Source organism: Mesocricetus auratus, unplaced genomic scaffold (genome assembly GCF_017639785.1).
Source record: "Mesocricetus auratus isolate SY011 unplaced genomic scaffold, BCM_Maur_2.0 Super-Scaffold_100011, whole genome shotgun sequence".
NCBI lineage: Eukaryota > Metazoa > Chordata > Mammalia > Rodentia > Cricetidae > Mesocricetus > Mesocricetus auratus.
In genome coordinates this window covers 61,858,821-61,882,654 of record NW_024429195.1, presented here as the reverse complement: position 1 = coordinate 61,882,654, position 23,834 = coordinate 61,858,821, and the positions used below count along the sequence as shown (strand labels likewise).

Below are 23,834 nucleotides of genomic sequence, written 5' to 3'. Positions count from 1 at the left end.
ATTAAAAGTGGTACCATTAGTTAGAGTGACATGCTGGACAAAGATGACTGATGTCTTAGTTTTCACAGGTGACTTTATAAAGATGTCCATTTGTTAAATAGAACAAATTCTATTAATTACTGATACAATCTTTTACTGTTACTACTAACAGGATTAAGGCGGCTGCAGATGGAGCTTAGTGACAATGCTTTTGCTTAGCATACAGAAGACTCTGGGTTCAATGCTCAGCACAAAACAAAAGAAATAGAAAGGAAGTTGTGTGTTATTATGAATGGTGTCAGTAAAAGATCTTCAAGTAGATCTGAAGGTTAATCATAAAATATATTCTTATGTAAAATGACATTCTGAAGAGCTTGGCTTTTGAAACTAACATACAACAAAGTACTTAAATTCATTATTTATATACAACAAGGGCACTGAGTGTCTAGTATGTCAGAACGGGGAAAGACCTTACATAACGAGGCAGTTATATACTATAATAACACAGTGGTTGCTGGTACTTTCTCTTCAGCAGTAGTTCTGGATTCAAAAGAAAGTCCAGGTGCTGGAGAGATGGCTGCCATAAGAACATGAAAGCCAGCTTTCAGATCCCCAGTACCACAGGAATAGCCAGGCATCGTGACGCATGTCTGTAAACACCAATGCTGCATGGGGGAGGCAGGGTCAAAGACACGTGGAGCATTGAAACTCATTGGCCATTCAGTCTAAACAATATACTGAGACTAAACGTATACTTTAGGTTCAGTGTTAGTCTCTATCTGGGAATGCAAAGGTGACAATCAATGAAAGACTTTCAACTTTGACCATTGACCTCCATATTCACGTGTATACTTAAATGTACGTACCCTCACGTACAGGTGAACCTGTGTACATACCACATATAAGTCTGTTCATAAATAAATGACCCACACACGATGCATACATACACATTAAGATATCAGGACTAAGGGATGAATTGTATTGAAAACTGATATCTTAAATAATACAGTTTTTTCACATAAAATAAACCCAGTGCTTATGTGATATTTGATCCCATTCTGATAACAAAGTTTGCTTTGAATCGGAGGGAAGAGCTAGCTACTGGTTGATTGAAATTAGCCATAGAGGCTTTGGAGGACTGAGGACAGTTAGAGAGAAAGGAAGTGGTAGGGTGGGGCTTAGAGAGGATCTTGGCCCTTTTGGATGGAAGAATGAAAGAGATAAGAGGTCACTGGTTGCATCTCTGCTGTTCTCTGATCATTAAAGTTCTTACCCCAGTATCTGACTCCAGATTTTTTTATTGATAAAGAGTAACCGGATAAATGCATCAAATATTCTAGTAATTACTTCCTTCTTTTATTTATTTTTCAACCCATAAGTTTGATGTTAATCGGTTGACATATATGATAATCACATGATTTGGAATGGGAGAGTTACGTGCATGCCTCAGTACATGTGTCAAAACATTTACAAAACAGTGGGAAGGCATGGTCAAATGCATTGTTCTATGTACAAGGGATAATTCTGCTATGAATTTAACTTTATACATTTAAGTCAGTCATATTTTATACCACGTCCACATTCCCTCTTTTTTTGTTTTACTTTACCCTTTCGATTTTCAGATCTCTGATGGTCCAATCAATCTGAATGTCCTCCATAAGCTTTGTGATCACTATGTCTCCAAAGACTGTCACAGGCTTGTTGTCCTCTGGCCAATACTGATGGCATCTGATCTGCATCCAAAGAAAACCAGCAACCATCAGCCACCATAATGTTGCTCTTTAAAAACACTTAGGCAAAGCTACTTTATAGATAGCAAAGTCTTTGATGATCTACACAAGGCACTAACTGGAACTTTCACAAATGTCAATGTAAGTATAAAACAACACATTGTTGAAGATATTTCATATAACTCACCCGTCCTTTCTCAAAACATTGTGTGAGCATTACTAATGTTTTCGCTCTGGTTTCCCATACCATTCTCCAAAAATCTCCAACTGTTCCCGGTAATGGCCCTTGGGTAGCAATAAACTCATTTGGACATAAGTATCCCTAGAAGGATGCAATGCAATTCCATATACAGCATCAGTATTTATATTGAAGCAGCATATTTTTACTTCTGATAAACACTGGAAATAGGTTAGATGTAAAATGATGTGACTATTTAAAAATATTATCTATTTTGAATGGCGAATAATCTTAGACACTCCAAACTTTCAATATGAACTAGAAACCTCACAAGCCAATGTAGTACAAAGAATTAGATAATGTGACACATAATAAATGAGTATGGGTCATGAGGTAAACAGATGAACCAAACAATGGCTCCAAAGGAAGACTTAAAAATAAAGGAAACTGCATGAAAATCAGGGAATCAAATTGTATACATTGAATTTGAAGTATTAGATATTCAAGTTGGCATATGCATTTGGAAAAAACAAAGAAGTTCTAAGTAGAAAGATAATTTGATTTAAATTCATCAGATCACCAGGAAGGAGGAGATAGTAAATTCAAAGATTGTGATCTAAATAGTTCCAAAGCTTGCAGGTAAAGCTGATGAGAGACAATCAGTTTGGTGTAGATGGAATAATCAGAACTTCTGACATATCCTATGAAAGGGTTCGAAGATGCTCACATGTGATTCAAGCTTCGTGAGTGGTTAACTGGTGATCCATAAGGAGAAGTTTTTGTGTAGAGCTTCCCTGGCGTGGAAGCATGATTTGAACTGTCTTAATAATACATAAGTAAGAAGAAGAATGAGACGTGAGCTCAGACAATTCCTTAAGTGACCCTAGAGTTAATGGAGCAGAGTACTCCAGGAAAAAGTTGGGTGTGATGGTGTAGGTTTGTAAACCCAGCACTTGAGGTATAGAACCAGGAGGATCAGAAGTTCGAAATCAGCCTCAGTTACACAGAGAGTTCCAGGTCATCATGAAGTACAAGAAACCTGACTGAAAAGGGGGCAAGGAAGGTTGACGAGATGTCTCAACAGTTAAGAGAGCTTTTAACTCTCCCAGAGGGCCAGAGTGTAATTTCTAACCCACATCAGGCTTTTCACAAGTACCTGTAACTCTAGCTTTATGGTATTCCAGGCCTCTTTTGAACACCATTGGTAGCCCTCACCTCACCCAACTCAGGTATACAAACATATAAATATACATGGACATACACACATATGCATAAACTTTTTAAAAAATTTTAAATCTTTAACAGAAGAAGAAAGATACAACAAGATGAACTTGGAAGTAGTTAGAAATCTCTGATATAATATCATAATTTTTTGTGAGATGAAGGAAATCACAATATGTTTGCTTGGTTTCTCAAAGAATAACACCAATGGGACAGAAGAGAGAAAGAAAATCCCAAGCCTATGTTCTTAGAGAGTAGGAATTGCCTTATTAGAGACCAGAATAGTTTATCTTGGCCACAGAAGAAAGAGTAAGACAATCTGTGAATGGAGACGAACAGGATGCCTTTTCATTGTATCCACAGTATTAGTGAATAGTACAGCCATCAGATAGAGGTGAACATCTGGGACATGCCTTGGAGCTGGTAGAAAAAAATGAAATCATCCCAAGAGCAGGATCTCAAATGGGTTAGGGGACTGTGACACGATTAAAATTCTAGTTAGATGCAAAAATTATGGGAGTAGTCAACCGATGACTGGTCCAGCTTGAGATCCACACCATGAGAAATAGCCCACCCCTGATGCTGCCTGGAAGGCCAGGACCCAGAGGCTGAATAGCCCTGAGACCTAAGATAGAACCAAAGATGACTGGCAAAAAATGTCAATGAAATGATGTCTAATGATATTCTGCTATATTCATGAATTATTGCTTAGTCCAATTGTCATCAGAGTGGCTTGATTCCACAACTGTGGAATCAGATGCAGAGCTCCACAGTCAAAAACTAGGCAGAGTTTGGGGAATCCTGTGGAAGAGAGTAAGGGAGGATTCTAGGAGACAGAGGAGTCAAGGACACCACAATAAAACTCTTAGAATCAACTAACCTGGGCTCATAGGGGCTCACAGAGCCTAAACATACAGTGAGAGAGCTGGGATAGTACTGACCTAGGTTCTCTGCACATATGTTACTATAGGAGGAAAACAGAACTCCGCCATTAGCCATGTGACTTATTAGAGGCACATACAGTTGAGGTAATAAAAGGGCGGTTTACCACACCGCTAAACACACCCACTTTAGGCATGACTAAAGACATATACAGACGTAGGCGGTGAACTATGTCACTAGCCAGGCCCACTTTTGGGCATGGCTAGGGGCCTTACGGAGGAAGGTAAAAAAGACTAAACAACGGAGGTCTAGCTCTCTTCTCTGGCTTTCTGTCTTCCAGTTCGGCGGCGGAAAACTACAAGGCTCATCTGGGTTACTTGTTTGTCTCTTGTGAGTACTTTCTACAATAAATACTTGTTTTTACTTTCAGTAAGTGTGCCGTTTATCGTTGCAGCATCAGAGGAAGACAGACATTGAAGAAACTCGTTATGGAGTTTGTTTTCAACATGGCAAGATTAACCATTTGGGCAAGAACTTCTCTTGCCTTTACTGTTTGACGTTGCTATATAAACCAGACATGCAGAACCCACAGGAAAGTAACTGCTGAACTCAAACAGTCCTAGAGGGTTCCTGCTTCATGGAAGAGTCTATGAGACTTTCTGCAGGACACAGAGAAATGACTGACAGACTGCCAATGCAGATGGACAATTTGAAATTTCCTGCTTTGCTGAGAAATCTTCTGGACACATTGTGGCCTTGGGCTGAAGATGGATCCCCCAACATTACACAGGAACTTCGGGTGACTGTCCAGACAGTAAGATATCTCTGTCAATCCTAGTTTTCAGGTATTATCCTTCTGTGGCCTTTGATGGAGTTGAAGGCAGATAGTTACCATCATAGTTTTCCTTAGTTATGGTAAAAGATAAGCTACATATAATTCTTCCTCAATTCACCATATATACAGCTCCATTATACCTTGCTTTTTATATAGAGAGAATAATTAGATATGTGACAGCAATGATTTTAAAGGAAGTCTAAGGAGCAGTGAAATGCTAAACAAGAGGAAATGCTCGAGGTACTTCCTTCACATTTTATTAGAGTTGGAAAAGCATGCTGCTTCTTTTGACTACTTAGCCTCTAGTTTTGAGGATTGGTGTATGAAACTCACTTTCTCTGAGAAGAGATCTATTAGCTAGTAAACTTTCCATGAAGTGAAACACATAGTTTAACTGGTTTTAAAGCTCTATAATAATTAGAAAAAAGTGTGAGTTTCATGGCCTGTTTCAACTCTCATCATCATCATTGACCCTACGTGGCAGTTTTTACAACTGCCTTTAAGTTAGTTTCTAAGATTTGCCTCTTGGTTATTAGCCACGAAGTGTAAAATGTACTATAACTAAACACCCACTATAATAGAAGTAACATACATTCCTTAAGTGCTTCTGAGGTAACACACAGTGTGATTAGCTGCTTATACACGCTAACCTCTTCAAACTTGCTGCAGCCTTTAGAAAAGGTATTTTTATGAGCCACCATGTGGTGCTGGAGTAGAACCTGAGTTTTCTACAAGAGCCACAGGTGCTCATAACTACTGAGTCATCTCCCCAACCTTATCACTTGCTATTGGTTGCCTTCTGACAACTATAAAATTTAGAGAGAACACTAGAAGTTCATAAATATTACTTTTCAGTGTGATCTGTATACTTATGCTTGCTAGAATACAGTTTTCCTTTTTTAAAATTGAAAATAGATTCTTCTCTCATACAATACATTCCAACCACAGGTTCCCTTCCTTCCACTCCACCCAGGTCCCTGCTCCGACCTCTCCTGTCTCCCAGATCCACACCTTCAGAAAAGAGCAGGCTTCTAAGAGACAACAAACGGGGAAAAAAGCCCAACATGATACAATAAGACAAGGCAAAAGGACAAGGCAACCTAACAGAAGGAAAAGACTCCCAAGAGTCAGGGACACATTCATTTCTACCATTAGGAGTTACACAAAAACATGAAGCTAACAGTCATAAGATATAGTCAGAGATGCTTGGGGAAGTCCTTCTGTGTATATTGTCATATTAGTTGATGAATAAAGCACTGTTGGCCAATAGGGAAGCAAGATAGGTGGGGCTAGGAGTCGAGGAAGATGCTGGGATTGGGAAATTGCCATGTGATCCCAGGAAGAGAGGGCATATGAAGCTGTGTCCTCAGTAAGATAAGACCTTATAAAAATATATATTAGTAATTGTGGGTTAATAATTAAGTCAGAACTAGCCATTAAGAAATTATAGCAAACGCCCAACAGCTTCATGGAGTGTCTTGTGTTAGTTGGGGGCTGAGACGGTGGGACCCAGGCAGCTGTCAGGAAAGAGTACACATCTAACAGAGGACCAGGTGAAGGCCCCTGCAGGCCCTGTGCTTGCCACTTCCATCTCTGTGAACCCATATCATCTCCTTTTTGGTCATTTGTTTCACACTTGAAATAACGTTACAGAAACAAGGTACTGATGTAGATCTACTTATTGGCAAGTTGAAAATGGTGTGAGGACTTAGCTTTGTCCTATTCTATAACACTGCAAGGCATTTGATCAATAGAACAGTGTTTATATTTAAAAATCTAGATATCTAGGTGTTATTGCACAAAGTGGGACTTCTATAGATTGTAGGACCTAGCCTACAATTAAAATTAGTAAGCATAAAGCTTCTCTATAATATGTAGAGAAGAATTGTATATTCCAAAGATTCAATCATTTATTTGATGAATGAGTAAAACATTACAATAGTAAATTAGCATGGTCATTTTAATAGAGATCTAGCACCAAAATTGGTAGTTTAGTGAAGATATGGATTTCATCCAATTTTGGTGCCTAATAAGATGTGTGAAGAATTCTTTACTTCTCTATTGTTTGTTTCATTGTCAACAAGACCCAATATAGAATCATAACATTGACTAGTAAGGAAGTATAATGAAGTCTACACACATACACACACACACACACACACACACACACATACACACACACACCCCACTTTACAGAAGTTTGGAAACAATGAATACAACAGAAGTCTGTTTGACGTAAGGAAAAGAACCAAGTATCATAGAAGGACTTCAATAAATTGAAGGAAGTAGCAGGTCATTGAATAGGAAAATACCCAAGAATAGTATAGAACTGAGGAGTGTGCATAGCAGCAGAAACCTTTGAGTATCTGTAGGCTCATGAGGTGACAATGATTAATCTCCCCATTCCAGCTGAAGCCAGTAGAAAAAAAAACATAAAGGGACTACCTTGAAATTGCATAATAGAGCTGTTTAGAGATAAAGCCATCAACCTTAGGAGAAAATTAATGAATTGCTGTCTGGGAACACTAACAATTAATTCCCAAGGATATTTAGAAAACATTGCAAGGTGAATGTCCCATTAAATGACCAAAAGGGCTTTTCCCATTATAAGACTGTAAGAATGTGTCAGCCAAGCTGCCGTCCTGGATGAACAGAGGTGTCTGAGTACCAGTATAGTAAAGAATATTGGCAGAACGAAGAACCACAGAGAAAAATAGGGATAGAGAACAAATTGACTTCATTCAGTTTTCAGTCTGACTCAATAAGACTGATCATCTCTGATATGCCTGAGTACGTCACAATTGTCCCCATGGTGATCCATGTGTATTTACTGAGTGGCTAGATAGAGTATACATTTTACATCATCATCATTCCTTTGATGGTCTCTCTATCTCAAAAGGAAAGGTATATAACAAGTTTTTACATTGTATGAACATGGCTGTCAATTTGACTGATACTTCATTGACAGAGAGATTAGTTGACCTTGTGGTCAGAGAATACATTAACAATGTATGTGAAACGCTGCGAAGGTCAAGTAGAGTAAGAAGAAATTTTCCATCTGCACAAACTAGTGAAATAAATAATGAATTAAAACCCTACATACCTGCATCTCTGAAATAGGTATGCATGAGTGGTTGCTGTTAGAAAGATGTCATTTTCCACTCTATAGTGTTTTAATGAATTTGTTGTCTTAAATATTTGAAAATTTTAGTATTCATGCTCCATCAAAATATACTATCTATGAAAATAGTAACTTACAGAAACATAGCTGGCATTAATGTAATCAGATCCTGGAATGCTTGCATCAGCTATCAGCTTCACTCTGTTATTATTGTCTGAGGAAAAAATCATAATAGGATTTTTAAATTGGTAAGACCTTTGTGCTATGAAAATAGTATAAAAGTTCATGATGTAATAATCCCAATTCATATAAGAACTATAACATTGAAAAAACATTCCCTCATGTCCCATATTTCTACTACAAAAATATCAACTAATAAAATATTGCATGTATTTCTAGAATTCCTACACATATCATTACAAATTAACTACAAATGGTGTGCCCTATGCTATCTCCTGAAAACTGTTTATATTTACTTAATCTTTCTACACAATTGTATCTGGTGTGTGTACAGCATTTTAATGTAGTATATCCTATTTAATTATGATTTAAATTGTTCCCCATTTATTATTCAATATGCTGGAAAACATAATAGAGCTAATGACATAGATGTAAAACTGCATTTGTACAGCAATTGCCAAAAGTAAAATTCCAAATCACAGGTGCTCTTAATCTTACCAATACACACTTTGAGACGTTCTTTAACATTTCTTAGGGTGTTCATTATGCTAATATTCTTATTTTTATACAAGTTCATCCATAGGCTCTTCTGAAAGTTGAATGCATTTATCTTGTTTTCATTTCAGTATTTCAGACCTTCACATACTCATGTATTTTAAATAAGTGAGATTTATGTCCCATTTAAAACATATTCCATTCCTTTTTACTTGATTTAAAATATTACTTTTATCATATACTAGATTATCCATATATTTATGTCTAATTTTAAACCATTTATTCTTTCATACTACCTTCCTTATCTTTCTTCATATAAAATTTCTAGTTATTTTTCTTGAGACTATGTTTAAGAAATACCTTCATCAATTAGACATTCTGTACCCAGTAGTGATTTCTTCCAAAAGAAGTTTCTACCAATTTATTTTATAACTGCAATGTCTACCAATAACTTTAAACACAGGAATCACAAAATACCTTTGAATAATTCACAGGTTTGGCAGGGTTGTGCAGCTAAGTGGTCCAGTAGATGTTTGTTTAGCTTTTTCAGGGCTCTGGGTCATCAGCACAGGGAATAGAAAAGAAAGTCTTTGTGGTCTTCATAGAAGATACATAAGAGGATTGGCTGTGAATTTTTACTTAGTCTTGAGTGAGCCAGTTAGCTTCTCTGGTTCTTACTGGCCTTAACTGTACCATGCAGTTATAATATTTATTTTATATAACTCTCTTGAAAAAAATGTGAAGGCTTACATGTAGTATTCACTACTATTCTCAGGTTCTCCAATTTAAGCATATGCCAATATTAATTATTTAAACTGTTTTAGTTACAGCATGAGAAATTATAATCAATGTATTGAAGTTTAGAGATTGCTAGTGTTTAAATACATTTCTACAAATTCGTATTTGTCAGAGTTACTGAGTTTTTAAAGATCTGCCTAATGACATTGTAGCTTGTCTTGTACTTCAGGAGGGGAAGCCATCAGGCTGCTATTCACTCGATATGCCTGCTTAAAACAAGCCAAGTCAATAAGACGCTAAACTTTTTCTCATGGTGTTGGAGTATTAAGGTCAGAATGTCCTGTCAGACAGAGATTTGGAAATCACGTCTGCAAGTATTTGCTGCTAATTCTAGCATCCTAAAGCCCTGTAAGCTAATATCTTCCAAAAGGCACTGTGATATTTGAAATTCTCTTTCTGACATTACTCAGGGGAAACACAGCACCACTCAAAGCTGGCTCAAGTAAAACTTTAAATTGTATTGAAATGTATTCAATCACTATGATGAAAGACATAGTTTTCCAGTTTTATGGATCCTGTGCAAGCACAATGGAAACACACAGTCACAAAATCTTGGTCATTCGCCTAGCATTTGTGTATCTATGTCTGTGTGAGCTTGTGTGTGAAAATATGCTGTCCTTCCTACAGATATGGCTGTGACGTTACAGATAGACTTCTAGCCCTAGCTAGGGACGGGGTCTTGCTGTCTTCAGAATTCAGTGCCCCAGAAGGTATCACAGTCTTGTCCACTCAGAAAGTTATTAGCATTTGAAAGGAAACGATCTATTGATTTCTAATCATGAAGGCTAACATTTGCTGAATGCTTTCTTTGTTCCAATATTTGGCAAAGTATTGATTTATGTGACTTTTTTTTACTGAATCTATTAGTCTTACAATGAATAGACAGACAAATAGTAGTATGTCAGTAGTCACAAACACAGGCAGCAACAAACAGAGCTGCATCTCAGGAATTCTCATTATTTTTGTCTTAGCCTCGGAATGGAGGTTTGAGACATTTATTTTCTCTGCTCCTTTTTATTAGTTTGAGTCTGGTCATTTACTTCTATCAACCACCCTTGTTCCCTTCTCATCATAAAATAGAGGCTGATGGCCTGAATTTTCTTTCAGCCAAAATGGGGGCTAGATTAATAACCAAGATCTTCACTACAAGAGAAGGAAACGTTATAACAAACTATCAAAGAACTCAAATTTTCAAACTTTAAGTGAGAAACTTCTTAGAAATCAGACTCATTTGAGTTACTTTATATGACATGTTGCAAATTAGTCCCTACTTTCTATGAAATACTAATGAATTGTGGTAGTCGCCTTTTGATAAGATAATAATATTTATTTACACAGAATGTCACCGAAATAAGCATGTTGCAAGCAGTTTAGAAGAAATTTAGTGCAAATACATTTAACAACACAGACATTCCCACTTAAATTTAAGTTGTATTCAATTCAAGATAATTTTCCCAAGGTTAGAATAAAAAGCATGTTAAAAAGTGTCACGACTTCAGACATTTAGAGATTATCAATTATATTCTTTACTTCTCAAATCACAGTTTGGCATCTTGCTGCTGAAGTCATTTTCTTCTGATTTGTTTTGTTACAGAAGGAATCTCCAGTGGATACCATTTGTTTTCCATTCTGATCAACTTCCTAGACACTGCAAGTGTGGTTTGTAACCTCTGATATCACAATCCTCTAAATTCTTCTGCAGCCTTCGTGAATAATTTATCGTCTAGTATCAGCCTCTGTTCTGCTTCTTCCTATTTAAATTCTTTATGGGATTACAGTCTCCTATAAATTAACACTTCCCTAGCTAAGGGGCTGTAGGAATTTCCTCAATATGTTTATTTGTTTGTTTGTTGAAACACTAAACTTGTACATATTGGACAGCCTTCTATGGATGAATTATATTCCCAGTTCTTTGCGAATCCTTTTTAAAGATCGAGGCAGGACCTCACTACATTGCTAGGGTGGGTCTTGAATTCCTTAGGTAGAGAAAGCTGTTTTCTAACTTTCAGCCTCCTAATTACTTGAAATTACAGGGATGAATCACCCAGCCTGCTTCCCAATATCCACTGGAACAAAGCTTCAAGGCATCAATATTCTTAATTTCTTAACATAAAATGCATTGGGTTAGAATTCTATTAAACAGGCACATGTTTTGAAAGACTACAAAAACAGACATATTAGTAACACAGGGTTATCAAATCCTCCTCTATAAGCCATCATTAATTCTTAAAACAGTAACACTTTATTTTCCTTGAATTGATAAATGGAGTTGTCCTACAGCAAGGTACACTTCTGCCTCTCTACATAAATAATTCCAGTAAACATGTGTTGACTCTAATCATCAACTTTTATTTTGCAAGGCATTTTAATGTTCCATAAGAGTACTGGGCTCTTAAGGAAATTTAATACACAAAGCTAAGTGTGAATTTCACTTCTTTTTTGAGACATGCTCAATAGGAAGATGTTAAAAGAGTTGAATTACAAAGCTAAGAAGCAGGTCAATCCACAGTTTCTTGCACCTGCATAAATGAACCTTGTGAACAAACTGAAAACCATGTAAATTAACTTCAATAATTAGGAACAAAGCAAATGTGATACAACTTGAAAGTCACCATTAATGAGGTGTATTATTGTAGCTCAATTAATGTGGAAGAGAAACCTAAATGCAAAATTTAAGATGGTCGGCATTTTAACATATTTCCTAATCAGAACATAAATGAGAATGGCACATACATGGTTTTATGTTTGGAAAGCGATTTTTTGCTCTGTTCCAAGGAAGATCAGCATCAGTTGAAGAAAGATCTTGAAGAAATTTTGGTAATTCCTGTGAAAACAAAGTTGTTGTAAAGTTTAAACTTGGTAAATATGAAATTCTGATTAGTGAAATACAATTTCTTATTTTACACCCTTCATTTATTTAGTTTATGTATGTATATTCAAGTGTGTGTGTGTGTGTGTGGTGTGTGTGTGTGTGTGTGCATCTACATGTTGTAGGATAGGAGACCTTGGGTGTCCTTCTTCAACTATCACAGGCCAATTTTATTTTGTCATTTTTAGAAAACAAAGGATCTCTCATTGGTCCAAGGCATACCAAGTAAGTTATATTGTCTGGTCAGCTATCCTCAGGAATCTATCAGTGCCCATGCCACCAGTGCTGGGATTACAAATGCCTGCCACTATAGGACAGCTTTTGTGTAAGTTCTAGGCATCCAATTCATGTCTTCGTGCTTGCAGGGTTGTTCTACTGAACAATCATTCCAGCAATAGGTGGTTTTGTTTTTATTATTTTTAATTTCATGTCACTGGTTCTCAGGATTGAATGCTGAGCCTTGTCCTTGGCATGCAATATCTATCACAGAACTATTCTCCAAGATCACATTTTAGAAAAAAATTAAAATTCCTATCATATATATTGGAACAGGACCAAATGAATAGTAATGATTTTCCCTAAATGTCACTATTACTACTCTGAATGATTTTTACCAGCCAGATTATGGCTTTCCCTTGAGAAATTTCATTGAGCTCTGGAGAGTACGAAGGTGCCACATGCTACCCACAGCCTCATCAGGTGCACACAACTGTTACTTAATATGTTAATGCCTCTTTAGAGGGAAGAAGGGAGTTGAATGATTTATTTTTTGTTTTTTCTCCCCAGACAGTGTGATTTCATGCCTATTAATTGGTGCAACCCTGGTCATTTTCAGAAGATGTCAAAGGTCGCTACCGCATTCTGTTGGCCTTGTTAAATTGATAGTGGAATGCAAAGGTGTAGTTTAGAATGATCTGACACAGATGATGGGTTGGGTTGGGAAGACCTACTGTTGATATTTGAAAGAAATATTCTGCAGTCTGTCTTGCTCTTTCTAATGCATTGTTAAGGAAGCTGGTGGAAGAAAATGTATTGATTATTTAGTTGGACTAAATTGCCATTCATGAAACTATTCCAACTTCTGTAAAGATAATAAACTGTGTTTTCCATTTTAATGTAGTTATAAATTACTACTTTTTATTCAAAAATTCTCTTTCTCCCTTCCAAAAAAAAAAAGAGATCACAAAGGGTTCCTCTCATATGTATCTATATCATGGGCAAGACAAAGTATAAGCAACAAGGCTTATAAAAATAATAAAATTAAAAAACCCTGAATAGTCTTCCTGTATCAAGGTTTTAGAAGTATTGAAAGTGGCAGAAAGAGGAAAGGTGTATTGGAAATTGACTTGAAAATGATACAGTTTGGAATTATTTCATGTACAAGTTTCCATTTATAGTTTTAAGTGACTATGGCTTTGGTAACCAACTATCAGGTACCAGGCTGATGGCTTGAATAGTATCATGATACTGGGTGGTCTTATTCTTATTAAGACATAGAGCCTCAGTGGTATTTTGTTGGTAGATTTTTCTGCTCCTGTTTAATGTCTTCTCCGTGGGAACAAGAGGGGAAGATTACTTGGCCCTCCTCATGCTTTTGTTTTTATTTATTCTCTCTAGAATAGTTCCCCCTTCATCTTCTCATTGGAATTCAGCTCATGCTACCATTTGTCTGAGACATCAACACTTTTATTAGCCTTTCCTTACTAGCATTTATCATTGATCCTCACATGTTCATGCACTTCTCAATCATGGTACATGTGTTCTGCTTGAAATGTGTCTCTCATCTCCACAGTTCTTATTCTAATCTGAGTTTATGTGTGGTAGAGATTACCATCATAGTAACTGATATTTGTGCCAATCACTTTCCACACATTCTGTACCAGGTAACTTCAGTATTCCCCATTCAGTGAGATCAATATTATCTTTTTACAAATGAAGACATTGAGGGGCAGAGAGATTAAGTAACTTGTCTAAAGTCATTTAGCTCATAAATGCTAAACTGATGAGTACTAACATAGCAAGCACATTTTGTTCCATACTAAAAACCCTAATAAAGAACTAAAGAACAAGAAAATAAAACTTGACTTCAAAGATTAGTCAAAATTATGCATCCAATATTGTAGGAGGAAGTCTGTATGCCTCCTCCTACACAATATAACCTTTGTGTTTCTAAATAACTTCATTTTAATTGATACATAATACTCAGCTAATTAATAAAAATATAGCAAAAGAAACATGAGAAAATTGCTAAAAAGTGAAATTATTTTTCAGCTTTAAAGTATTTTAAACAGTGAGGTTCTTAGTTTTACATATCTCCATGTAGGATAAAGCATTTATTTAATAATAACTTAGAAATAGATCATATTGGATGTAGACATTATTTATCTGTATTGTGATACTTCTAGAAGTTGTAATATTTGCAGTTTCTACAAATGTTCTTCTTTGTTCTCTGATGATTTTACACCACAAATGTATATTAAGTAGCACTCATTATATTTGGTATTCAATATACTTCTAATAAAATGCAACATGTAATCATTAAGTGCCTAAATCTAACACAATTATTTCAATGTAAACTACACTTACAGTTTGATCTAATGCTCATAAATATAAACTAATAAATCCAGCATTCTGCATTTCTACCTCCATCAGGATGAAAGAGCAGGGATCTGGGACCTGAAGAAGATCACCTTCTCCTAACACAGTAGGTGAATACTCCGATGAGGTTGCACCAGAGGCCACACAGGGTAACATTACTATCTAAACAATCAACCTGGTAATTGGGTATTGATTATCAAGGCTAGAGTCTTCATGGCCTTGCATGCTTAAAATGGACATGAAATGTGACACAGGAAACTACCAGAGGTCTTGCAATGTTGTGACAACTGCTGGTAACATACCGAAAATTCCTCTTGAAACTTTAGGTTGTTGTTTGTGCAAAGCTCTTCTACATGTTGCAGGAAGGATTTCTTGCTTATTGGCCTCCAAATAGAGAAAGGTATTAAATGAAACCATGTTAGCTTGTTTTCTTTATCTTAAGGGAAAGCTTGGGCACCAATTGCAATATTAACATTTAAGCAACAAAGACACTGTAAAACCCCAGTCACACAGTCCTTTAAAGTCACCCTGCCCTGTTTACAGGAGGAGCTTTTCCTCTTTAAATTCACTTTCTTTGCATTCATCACGCAAAATTCTTTCAATTTTTCAGTGACTTCAAAGGAAAGATTTAGTATTGTTTTAATGAACACAAGTTTTCAAGTAAATGTGAGGGCATGAAGTTATCATTGACTCTTAAATGCACATAATATCTCTTTGTCATATAGAAGAACTTTACACATTACAAGGTTTTAGAAGATATAAAATATTGCAGTGACCTCATTCTCATAATGATATGGCTTTTAAGCCCAAAGGAGTTTAAATATCCCCCATATTACTTCCCAAGTTAAAATACAGACATGCAGGCTTCACCCCAGAGAGAGAGAAAGCATTTCTCCAGTTACCATGCAATTAGTCATGCTTTTATGATTTATACCCAGCTTAAAGGTTTCTCCAGCAAACACTCAGAAAGAGAGCCACACATTAAGAGTCATTGAGCCAGTAAATCTAAAGTTGATATTCAAAATGAAGGCGAAAAAGTTCACAAACTTACTTGATGGATTTTCTATAACTAAGTAACCTGCAACAGAGACCATGTTAGATGTATTGTGAGTAAGAGTGATGGCTCATTCTAAAAGACTTCCAGATTAAAATAAGAAAATTATAGTTAACCAATATATGTAAGTACATTATGGCTTCAACTAACAAGCAGGTATTAATTTTATTTTTTAATAATTATATTGAGAACAACTATTTTAGTTTTTCTTCCCAGTTACAAAGGTAGCATTATCATTTAAGACAGTGCATTAAAAGCAGGCCACCTTTTAATATGTTTTATAGAACAAAGAGTTAATACAGATTCAAGAAATATTTTCTTTATTTATAAAGAGTGTGGGATATAGGAAACAGAAGTTGTTCAAAATTACATTATATTGCCCAAATGTTGTTTCATGACTGAATTTTGGTTAATATATAGCCATAACAATCACATTTCAACCATTTCAATTACTTTATGTACATTTTTGTGACAGATCATTGACAAAGTTAAATTGTGAAACATGAAAATTTCAACAGAAAAATAAATAATGCAACACACACTTAGAGATATTTTTCCTCTTAAAAATATCATGCACAACAAATTTGCACTGCAAAAAAATCACACAAATATATAGGCAAACAAAATGCAGAAGGGAGCCTTGTCAAAGTTTTACATTTCTGTTAATATTATACATTATTTTACAATAAGCTCCAAGTAAATGTATTTCTTGGAACAGATATTTTTAAAGTCAGGGATGCATGAAACAAAAATAATTGGATTGAAGCACAAAGAAGACATGATGATCAACTGTTTTGAAAATGATCCCAAAGATGTATGTCCAATGGAGAAAACATGAATCAAAAGGAACATATATTATGACAGAAAAAGATTTAATGGAACTTGTGAGAATGAAGTACCAGGAATTATGAAGGTGGTTATTAGAATTCTAAGTCAGTGATGAGTGTGTCAAAGAGAAAATAGCCTCCTACTTTCTCCCAGTTGTGTGAGCAGGTAGAGCATCCTCCCATCATCCTCACACCAAATGTAGAAGAGACAAAGCTGCAAAGGCTGAGCTGTGGTTAAGCTGGGAAAGCTGAATAGTTTCTCAGCCTAAAGTGCTTCCAAGAAGGCAACAGATTGCTCTTTACCATAGCTTCATTGACTCAGAAATGGCTGAGTGAGCCATTCAATCAGAAAAGCTTTGGTTTAAAGGGAGAATCTAAAACAGAATGGCTGAAAATTTGAGGCACTGGAAGTAATATATGCCATAGTGACAAGTGTGGTAGTCCATGTCTGTTGGAAATGCTCACCCTCAGCAAAGACCAGTAGAAAACAGAGAGCAACGAGCTTGCCCCAGAGTACCACCACCCACTAGAATACAGTTGGCACACCTTCCATGCTGCCCTGCTCTTTAAAAATAGGCTAGGAAATCTTGATTATCTGCACTTGAGAAATGACTGGGATCTTTGCATTTGAGACTTCCCTTTTCATGCTACTGCATGGAAATGGAAATTTTTGATCTGAGTGTAGATGACAGATTATTTACCTGGCAGATCCAGGCATATTAAGGCTGTGCTAGAGAAATTTATTTTTCTTGGATAATTGAACTCTGAGATGGATGCTACCTTTTGGGAAGTCATGAACAAGGAATTAATGAAATCAATACATGTTTGTGGAAGAGATATGAAATATGAATAACATGAAGTATAAATAAGCAAGACTTAGAAAAAGGTAGCATTATCCACATTCTCGCCTTTCCAGTAATGAGCTCTATCCTTCACTTACAACTTACAAATAAGGAAAGTATTTTTTTCTTAAAGCTATTTTTCCTCAGTGAAAAATTAGAAATTTGCTGTAATTTTACTCTTTATTTTGCATGAAATATTCCTCTATAGATTCTAATTTTAAATTTAAACCAGCTAACTATAAAATTGGTTAGATATTTGTATATTCATGCCTCACTGTAAAATATGATGGCCTTATTAACTTCAAATGGTGTTCCATCATCAACTATGCTACCTTAAGCAGGTCTCTCTCTCTCTCTCTCTCTCTCTCTCTCTCTCTCTCTCTCTCTCTCTCTCTCTCTGTGTGTGTGTGTGTGTGTGTATGTGTGTGTGTGTGTGTGTGTGTGTGTCTGTCTGTCTGTCCTTTTGAAACATGGTTTCTCTTTGTAACTCTAGCTTTCCTGAACTTCATTCTGTAGACCATACTGCCCTCAGGCTGACCTCAAATTCAGAGATCCACCTCTATCTGCCTCCAGAGTGCTGGGATTAAAGGTGTGTTATATCATCACTCTATTAGCAAGGTTTTTTTGTTGTTGTTTCGGTACTGATACTCAAATTCTTCTAAAGATCCTTCATCTTAATTCTGTGCTTTAGCCACATCCAAATCCTACTTGTTTCTTATTATCCTATTCAAAAGTTAATTCCCATTTGCCTGCAAATTTCAAGATTTCATTGTTTTTTTTTTCTGCTGAGTAGTAGTCCATTGTGTAAATGTGCCACATTTTCTCTATCCACTCTTTGATTCGGGGCATCTAGGTTCTTCCAAATTCTGGCTATTACAAATAATGCTGCTATGAACATAGTGGAACAGATGTCCTTGTTGTATGAATGTGCATCTTTTGGATATATGCTTAAGAGTAGAATTGCTGGGTCTTGAGTTAGGCTCATTCTCATTTTTCTGAGGAATCTCCATACTGATTTCCAAAGTGTCTGTGAGAAGTTGGCACTACCACCAGCAGTGGAGGAGTGTTCCCCTTTCCACTTTTAGCCATTCTGACAGGAGAATGATGGTATCTTAGAGTGTTTTGATTTGCATTTCCTGGATGGCTAGGGATGTTGAACACTTTCTCAAGTGCCTCTCAGCAATTTTACACTCCTCTATTAAGAATTCTCTATGTAGTTATGTAGCCACTTTTTAATAGGATCCTTTGGTGTTTTGGAGACTTGCTTCTTGAGTTCTTATGGCACTAGAAGAAACCATCCTGAGTGAGGTAACCCAGTCACAAAAGGATAAACATGGCATTTACTCTCTTATATATGGATTTTAGACATTGATCTGAGGAGTGCCAGCCTATAATCCCATGGCCAGAGAGTCTGTGGGAACAGAACCTTCATCCAATGGCTGATGGAAGTAGAGGCAGACTCCCACAGCTAAACACTGAGCTGAACTCAAGGAATCCAGTGACAGAGTGGGAGGACTGATGATCAAAGGGGTTAAGACAGGGCTTGTTTAACCCCCAGAAACAGCTGACCTGACAAGGGCTAGCTCTTGAATCTCAGACTGATGGCTGGGAATCCAGCATGGGACTGATCAAGACCCCTTGAATGTGGGTGTCAGTGAGGAGGCCTAGGCAACCTATTGGGCCTAGGGTAGTAGATCAGTATTTATCTCTGGCATACAAATGGACTTTGCGTGCCCATTCAACAATGAGAGATGCACTCTCACCCTGGACTCTGGGGGGAGGGTCTAGGTCCTGCCCTGGATGAAGTGACAGACTGTGGACACCACCATGGAGGGGCTCACCCTCCTTGGTGGAAATGAGGGAGTATGGGAGGTTTGGTTGGAGGGCATGGGAGGAGGGGAGGGAAAGGGAGAGGGACCTGGGATTAACATGTAAAGCAACCTTGTTTCTAATTCAAATTTAAAAATAAAAATTAAAACAAAAAAACAAAAAGTTAATTTCCGATGGGCATAATCTCATGGAACAGACTAGAAAATAATGTCTTCTATCTGCTCACTCTGACTTCTAAGAATAAATAACTTTCTACTTTAGTGTGCTATAGATATTTCAGTTCATACACTAAGCATGTCTACATTTATGCTCATATATACTTGACAGTCAAGAAAGGACTAACACTCAGCTTACTTTATAATCTTCATAACCTTCTTATAATAATAATGAAACCATTATTAAATATTATTGTGAAATGATACTAGAATTGAATGGATTTTCTCATTCAATTCTTAGAAAACTATGAATTTTTAGGAGGCATAAACTAACCCTTGAAATAAGTGTAATCATTTGATTTACAAACAACAAATAATGAATTCCAAATAAAGCCCCTATATTTTTATATTAACTCTCCTAACATTAAAATATAGCAGCTGCTAGACACTTAGAAATGGAACAACAAAATTGTGTTTGCCTTCTCAAGTGAAGAGAAAAGAAACTTCCCAGGTATGGTGGGATACACCTGCCATAGCAGCACTTGGTAGGTTGATGCAGGAGGATCTCAACTCCCTTCTACAGCCCACACATGAAAGAAAAAGGAAGACAAAAGAAAAAAGAAGGAAGGAAGGAGAAAAGGGAGGGAAAGACAGGGGGACAGAGGAAGTAAGGCAGGCAGGCAAAGGAAGGAAGGAAGGAAAGGTGGATTCTTATCTGTCTTTATTTTCTTTCCTATCTTTATCTAAACTCAATAAACTTTCTGTAATTATCTTTCACAATTATCTTACATAACATAAGAAATAAAGCTTCTAAAACTATTAAATTTTTGGTAAAATTTAGTCTATGCTTATACCACAATCATGTATAAATCTAAATTTGAAACTGTTATATGAACAACTGAGAGAGAAAAAGTATTTTAGAATATACAGCCAGCTATCTCACAGAGAAATCCAATTCTTCCCTCTTGTTACTGTCTGTACTGCCCATATTTCTCTGATTCCTTAGCTTCATGTTCTATGACTAATTTGATTCTCAGATGCTGTATGGCTACATTTCTTAGATGCTATTTGCATGATAAAATATTAGCAATATTAATTATTAATAATAAATAGTAAAAAATTCTAAATTTATCTTCAAGATGCTGAACTTTTATTTTTACTAGAAACCATTGATTTGAAAAATGTACAGTTAGAAAAGAAGGTGTGACCAACTGAGAGAAAAATGCATTGACATGTTCATCATTGATAGAATACTTGAATTTCTTTTAGGGACCACTGGTTGTACAGACCTTAAGAAACTCACTGAGATTATGAGTAAAACCCAAAAATATTAGTTCCATAATGATGCTTTCAAATAATGTGATCTAAAGAGACATCCACACTTAAGTAAAAAATTCTTTTAATTAAAAAACTTAAAAATTTAAAAACCATTGAATGGAACTCATTTTCACCTTGGACAATACTTGTATTCACTTCTGGCAGTGAAGATAACTGTCAAATTATATTCAGTTCATTTATGGGATAAATTGAGTTTGGAATTGGCCAGATTTGTGTAAGATCACTGACCACGTTTCAATATAAAGGGCTAAATACTTTTATTGCATACATTTCATTACATAAGTTCTGGCTGTCTTAAGTCCTGTGTCTTTTGGTAGAAAGAGTATTATTTTACCACTAATCTCATTGCTGAAAAGTCTATCAAAAACTTAAATTCTGCTCAGATTACTCTTATGGACCAGAGAGGAACCATTTATTTATGTTGGCAGTGGTGATGAAAGACCATATTGTCAGGGCTCAGCTTTCCCTCAAGACCAATTAGCAGAAATCTACAGGGAATGGAACTACAGTATTTATGGAGATAAGTATACGATAGAAGTAGAGAAACCGCTTAAGTCAGAATTAACAGTGGTGCAGGACAAATTGAGAAATTTGTTTTCCCCCTTAAACAGCTCAATAATGTTAAAAATAAAAAAAATAAATTACTGATTTGATCCACTATATGGATTGTACACCAAATCAGGTCCTCGCTATTCAAATAACAAATCAGAGGAGACTCTCACCAGTAAAATAGTTACATTAAAATTTCTAGGTTTTGAGAAATACTAATGTTTTTGTGAAATAATAAGTTTTTACTCTATGTATTTACCATCCATAATTATTCCTAGTATTTTATCTGCCACTTTAATGATATTCTGTCACTTGATTCTAGGTATTTCTTGATTCCTACCTAACCTAGAGTTTTAAATCTGTTTTGGGCTTTGAAACAGTGCTCTTTCAAATCTTTTATGTCATTTTGCCAAACCAGCCAGTAATTGTTCTGTGGCTCTCAACAAAAACCAAAAAGATTCTGAGCATTGATTGTTAACACTGATTCTAAAGCATCATCCCCTAAGGGAGACATAACATCAATTCAGGGGACAATCACTGACAGGTAGGTTGCTCTTCCTCTCACTTAGGCAAGGGGAATGGCTTCTAGATGAGATAGGAAGGCTGCCTTCACCCTGTTGCCAACCAATCAAGGTGAGACTTCCTGTGTGGCAGGCACACACTCTCCTTGTTACAAAGCCTCTCTACATGAGCACATTTGAAAATAAATTCTTGACAGATGTATTATCTCACTAACCATGAGCACAGATTATTTATCTCAAGAGCAACTAGACAGGAGCAGAGAGTAGTGAGAAGAAATGTGGACAGCTGTGTTAAGACGTGGTGAGTGTCCTCAGTGCAGATGTAATGGAAAGGAAGCAGAAGACCTCATGCTATGTAGAAGAAATCTGGCCTGATCTATCTGCAAGGGTTACAATGGAATCCCTGTGTCAGGGCTTAGGAAGCTCCATAGAAATAACATGTAGATCAGGTCCACTAGCATCCCATATAGATGGGAAAAACCAGTTCACCCAAAATATCCAACTGATCAGGACCCAGTCTTCACCGATTCTGGGGAGAACCCCCGAGGTACTAATTGCAAGAAGGGAAGACAACAGCATAATCATTATATTTTATGACAATGGCAAACATTAAATGAAGTTAAATTAACTAACCAATGCACCATGAATCAACAATTCCCAAAGGTCAGCTTATAATGCTGGTTGCAAATGGATAGTTTATGTGTAACATGATCAGTGAAGGTCATTAGTCTAAGAGCATCTTACATTGACAAGTGTTATGTCATCAGAAAATAAAATGTTTCACAAAATTTCTAATTCTGTCCATGTTAACCTGCTCCCAGTTAAACTACAATAAAAAGTTTAGCTTTAATTCCAAAATATCAAGTGTTCCTAGAGTAGAAATGGCCCATTCCATTTTACTTTAATAAGAGTGTATATTATACATTGTGAAGTAGAATAGTATGGGTCCTGGTATCATATTGCCTTATGGATTATGGATACTAACTCCTCTTTAATAAGTTTGTGATTTTTTAAATCAAGTGCCATTTCAGCCTCTGTTTCCTTCAAACAATTCACTTCTCGAGATTTATTATCTCTAGAACTCTAATTTAACTATGGGTTATCCCTGATACTATTAATAATATTATTAATAACTTCGTACTGCTATACTTGTGCTAGGACACAAATGGTATTAGCAGGAATTAGGGTATTTCCTGAAAGTGCATGTGGTTAGTTGCCTACTGCTTAGGACAGAAATTAAAGTTTCCTAAACCATAACTAGAGAATAGAGGACAGAAAAAGCCACTGTATTGGGCCTTACAGACTGACACCTTGAAGATATGGGCTTGTGTGAAGTATGCTCCATCATCATATGGGAAATTAAATTCTGTGACAAAGAATTATGATAGTAGAATCAGAAACCTGTGAAAAAACCTAGATGAGAACATGATTTCTATCAAAACTATCCTACCATAAGAACACAACATATTCTTAGGACATACACATTGTAAGGCAATGTGCCTTTTGGTGAGAACTTTACCATAGAAAAAGCATGCAGTCTTAGAGAGAGCACATCACAAGGAGAAAATATCTTTTCTTTCTGGCCTTGGAAAGAATGGCATATCAAGCAACAAAATGCTCAATATCATGTATTTTTAAAATAGAAAGCACACCACCTAGCAAATTCCAAATAATCACAGCAGAGCTCTGCATTACCACACAACTTACTGGATGACAAAAATCTCCTTGCGTCTAAAGAAAAATGAAGAGTATCTGGAAGCAAAGATTCATTATTCATTTAGTGCACAGTACCACATTATCTTCTACTTGCCACTGTGGAAACATGAGCATTG

At 36.2% G+C, this 23,834-nt stretch overlaps 1 protein-coding gene and 1 long non-coding RNA gene across 2 annotated transcripts in view; one reads left to right on the top strand and one right to left on the bottom strand.

The window, feature by feature from the left end:
* Positions 1 to 23,834, bottom strand: part of Ptprq (protein tyrosine phosphatase receptor type Q) — a 172,112-nt gene that overhangs the window by 7,048 nt on the left and 141,230 nt on the right. The window contains exons 36-41 of the mRNA XM_005068049.2: positions 15,938 to 15,964; positions 15,189 to 15,270; positions 12,153 to 12,243; positions 8,084 to 8,160; positions 1,897 to 2,031; positions 1,587 to 1,712 (exon numbers count right to left, since the gene is read on the bottom strand). Of these exons, the coding sequence (XP_005068106.2) occupies positions 1,587 to 1,712; positions 1,897 to 2,031; positions 8,084 to 8,160; positions 12,153 to 12,243; positions 15,189 to 15,270; positions 15,938 to 15,964 (538 nt within the window). The remainder of the gene's footprint in view (positions 1 to 1,586; positions 1,713 to 1,896; positions 2,032 to 8,083; positions 8,161 to 12,152; positions 12,244 to 15,188; positions 15,271 to 15,937; positions 15,965 to 23,834) is intronic.
* LOC110340527 lies at positions 4,446 to 13,400 on the top strand. The gene is made up of 2 exons (XR_002382320.2): positions 4,446 to 4,804; positions 11,014 to 13,400. It is a non-coding gene; the product is annotated as an uncharacterized LOC110340527 (long non-coding RNA).